The following is a 3,020-nucleotide window of genomic DNA, read 5'->3' as shown; positions in this document are numbered from 1 at the left end:
AATTTTTACAAAAAGGCAGATCACAATGAAGATAATTGTATTGGAATATTGCATCAAGACCAATCTGCAAGAATAGACAGTGGAAGACGAGAGGATCCCAGGACGAAAGTAGACTACTAATACACATTCAAAACAAACTGTTTAGTAAAAAAAAGTATTAACATACATAATTTTAAGAGAATAGTTCAATTAAAAGATTATATTCCTTGCGCTTGATTAAATCCACAGATGACATTCAAAGAAAAATCGTATATAGACAACTATACTTTAATACAATGTCAAAGACTCAAAATTCTATATAAAATAACAGATAATGGTAAAAAAAAAAATAATAATAATAATAATAAATGCATAAATGATTTAACTTGACCAATTTCAAACTCCTCAAACTCGTCATCATCTTCGAATAGATCGATCTTTGCGTCCTCAGTCGCCTCTTTTGGTTGTTCAGCCGCCATTCCAATTGTCTAACTCAAATACCACATTAAAATAATTAATCATATACCTTAGATATATGTGTACGTATGTATGTGGATTTTGTACATATGATGAAATGCATTCCATCAGAAAGCAAAAATTTCAGTATAAAACCTGATTTAGGAAAAGATTCAACTTACAGAGATGATACTCGACAGAAATAAGTGGTTAATTGATTTTGGCAAAATCTAGGTTAAAAAATAAAAGTGTTGTTTTTCTTGTGCAGCGGACCAGTGACTACTGAGAACAAATTAACGACATCGTTTTTGGACTGTCAAATAAATTCCGGGATAATTTTGAGAATGGCCGGGGAATTGTCCCACTTTTTCATAATAGCCTAATTTGTTAAAAGTACTACTTTATCCTTACTAAGGTTATTTATGAGATATATCCTTTATCTTTTAAGGTCTTATCATTCAGGTTCTATATCTATATTTTTCAGCCTTTCTAACACCTTTAAGTATTGTCTATATATTGAAAGTTCTTCAAAAATTATAGGTTGTCCTTTTTTAGTTATATATCCTTTAAATAAGCCTTTTGAAATTTCTTCTTGTATATCCGTATGTTTGGTTATAATATCTTCTACTTTTCTTATTTCTTTATGAGTTCTCACAGGATCAAATCATATATTGTTCTTTCAACTATAATCTATATCTCTATATATTTCTTCAATTTTTTCTTTACCAATAGGGAATATAACATCAGATTTTACATCTAATTTAAGCAAGAACGAAACATCTTTTTCATCTAAAAATAAAATAAGATTATTATCATCATTAATCGTGGAAGTGGATGCTTGTGAATTGCTCATCAAAGATAATTAAAGCATAAGCATGTAAAAGAAAGTAAATAACTTACAGTAATCAATTGGAAATAAACAGGCTTTCCCTCCAGTATACTCTTATAGATGCTTTACATGTACTTAATCAGTCTTCTGAATCAAGTAAAGATTTAAAATGTTTTGAAATCATTTGGGTCCACAACTGCCTCCGCAAAAGGTTTTTCAATTAAGGTTGCATTTCTCATTCTAGAGAACTAGCCGTGTTTCCACAGACGCTATCTCACAGTATCCAGAGTCTCTGTTTTCACCTCTATCCAAACTCTTTTCAGAATCAAGTTCCTACTTGAAACGAAATTTTAAAAGATAACTCACACACAATGTGCTACAAATTTTCGTTAGAAAACTGCCTTTTCCCCTAAACCATTCATCAAATACAGGTACTTTGGCATGGCTAACATCCATTCAAAATCAAAATTTTGAAAATCTTTTAAAATCTCTATCTGTACTGTCGAGGAATCATGAGAAACTTAACGAAATCCTTTTATGTAAGCTTTGTTGAACATAACAAACTTTACTTTAATATTCATGAACTGAAATTGTACATGCTTATAAACTATATTTACATACCTTTGGTACTCACCTTATGAAGTTTAGAACTCCATAAGTGATTACCTTATTACACGTTTTCCTATCTTCAAGCTATCTAATATTTTTCTGAATACAAGTGGTGTATACAGATTACAAAAGATTTCTCTCAAATGTGTTTTAAGAGAAGTTATTTCAAGGTATTTCGAGATATTTTCCTCCTTCCTTCATGCCTCCTTTTATAGAAGATTTTGGAATCTTATCTTGGACAGGTGTTTTCCACCTTTCTTTGTTGGGTAGCTAGGTCATCTTATCTCCACCGAATTCTTCATTATCTTTTTGATGGATGGACCTCTTATCTTGAAATTGGATGCCTTATCTTTGTCTGCCACTTGTGACCATTAATAGGAAGTAGTCACAATTATAGAGACTTTTCTTGCATTATCTTCTGTCTTCTAGTAGCCACAGTTTTTCTTTAATAAATTTCTTTATTAAAGTAGTGATAAATGGCTACTTTAGTCATCATCACTTCTCCATTTTTGAATCAAAGAATTCTGCAGGGAATTCTTCATCATTAAGAGATGCTTGACTCATATCTTCAACAACACAGTATTCACAATGGTGATCACTGTAATTTCAGAGTAATTTGCATAGTTCTTTAGCCATATCCTCTGATCCGTGTACTTAGTTGGATATAATTGCAGATAATAAGTGATCAAGATAACAATATCTTCTTCTTTGGTATTCATCCTTGCATTGGAATAAATAATATGGTCTTCAGATGGATAAACCCATATTTTTTCTCTCTCAGTAATTATTTGAGTTACATGTTCAAATATCTCTTTATACCCTTTTGCTCTCCTGTAGGGCATCATGTTTAGAATATCTTGATATCCATTTTTAACAACCTTTTGATTGGCTGGCAAAAAATGTTGATTTGTTAGTCCCATTTTGATCACATGGAACGATGGATGCATATATTCAAGAACAGGATCCCATTCCATTGTTGCTGAATGGAATCTGATGTATATATTTGTTGTTTTAACAACTTCAGTATATCTTTTAACAGCTTTCCTAATGTTGGCTGGAAGCTAAGCTATCTCCTTGAGATCCTTACTAGGATATATACAAAGTATATTTCCTATTTCAAAGCAATTTCGAACCCAGTTGGCTGGTG

The 3,020-nt window shown here is 31.3% G+C and overlaps 1 protein-coding gene across 2 annotated transcripts in view; it reads right to left on the bottom strand.

Annotated features, from left to right (window-relative positions):
• The window catches only part of LOC111408891 (protein DSS1 HOMOLOG ON CHROMOSOME V-like), an 18,271-nt gene extending 17,504 nt beyond the window's left edge, over positions 1-767 (bottom strand). Inside the window, exons 1-2 of one of the 2 annotated variants that reach the window (XM_023038834.1) lie at positions 618-767; positions 371-467 (exon numbers count right to left, since the gene is read on the bottom strand). In XM_023038834.1, coding sequence (XP_022894602.1) covers positions 371-458 — 88 coding nt within the window. In that variant the 5' untranslated portion in view covers positions 459-467; positions 618-767. Of the gene's footprint in view, positions 1-364; positions 468-617 lie in introns of both variants that reach the window. The other variant, XM_023038759.1, reaches the window with a different exon arrangement.
• Between the last annotated feature and the right edge of the window lie 2,253 nt (positions 768-3,020).

This window comes from Olea europaea, chromosome 1, assembly GCF_002742605.1.
Source record: "Olea europaea var. sylvestris chromosome 1, O_europaea_v1, whole genome shotgun sequence".
In the NCBI taxonomy this organism is placed as follows: Eukaryota; Viridiplantae; Streptophyta; class Magnoliopsida; order Lamiales; family Oleaceae; genus Olea; species Olea europaea.
This window is presented reverse-complemented; position numbering and strand designations above follow the sequence as displayed.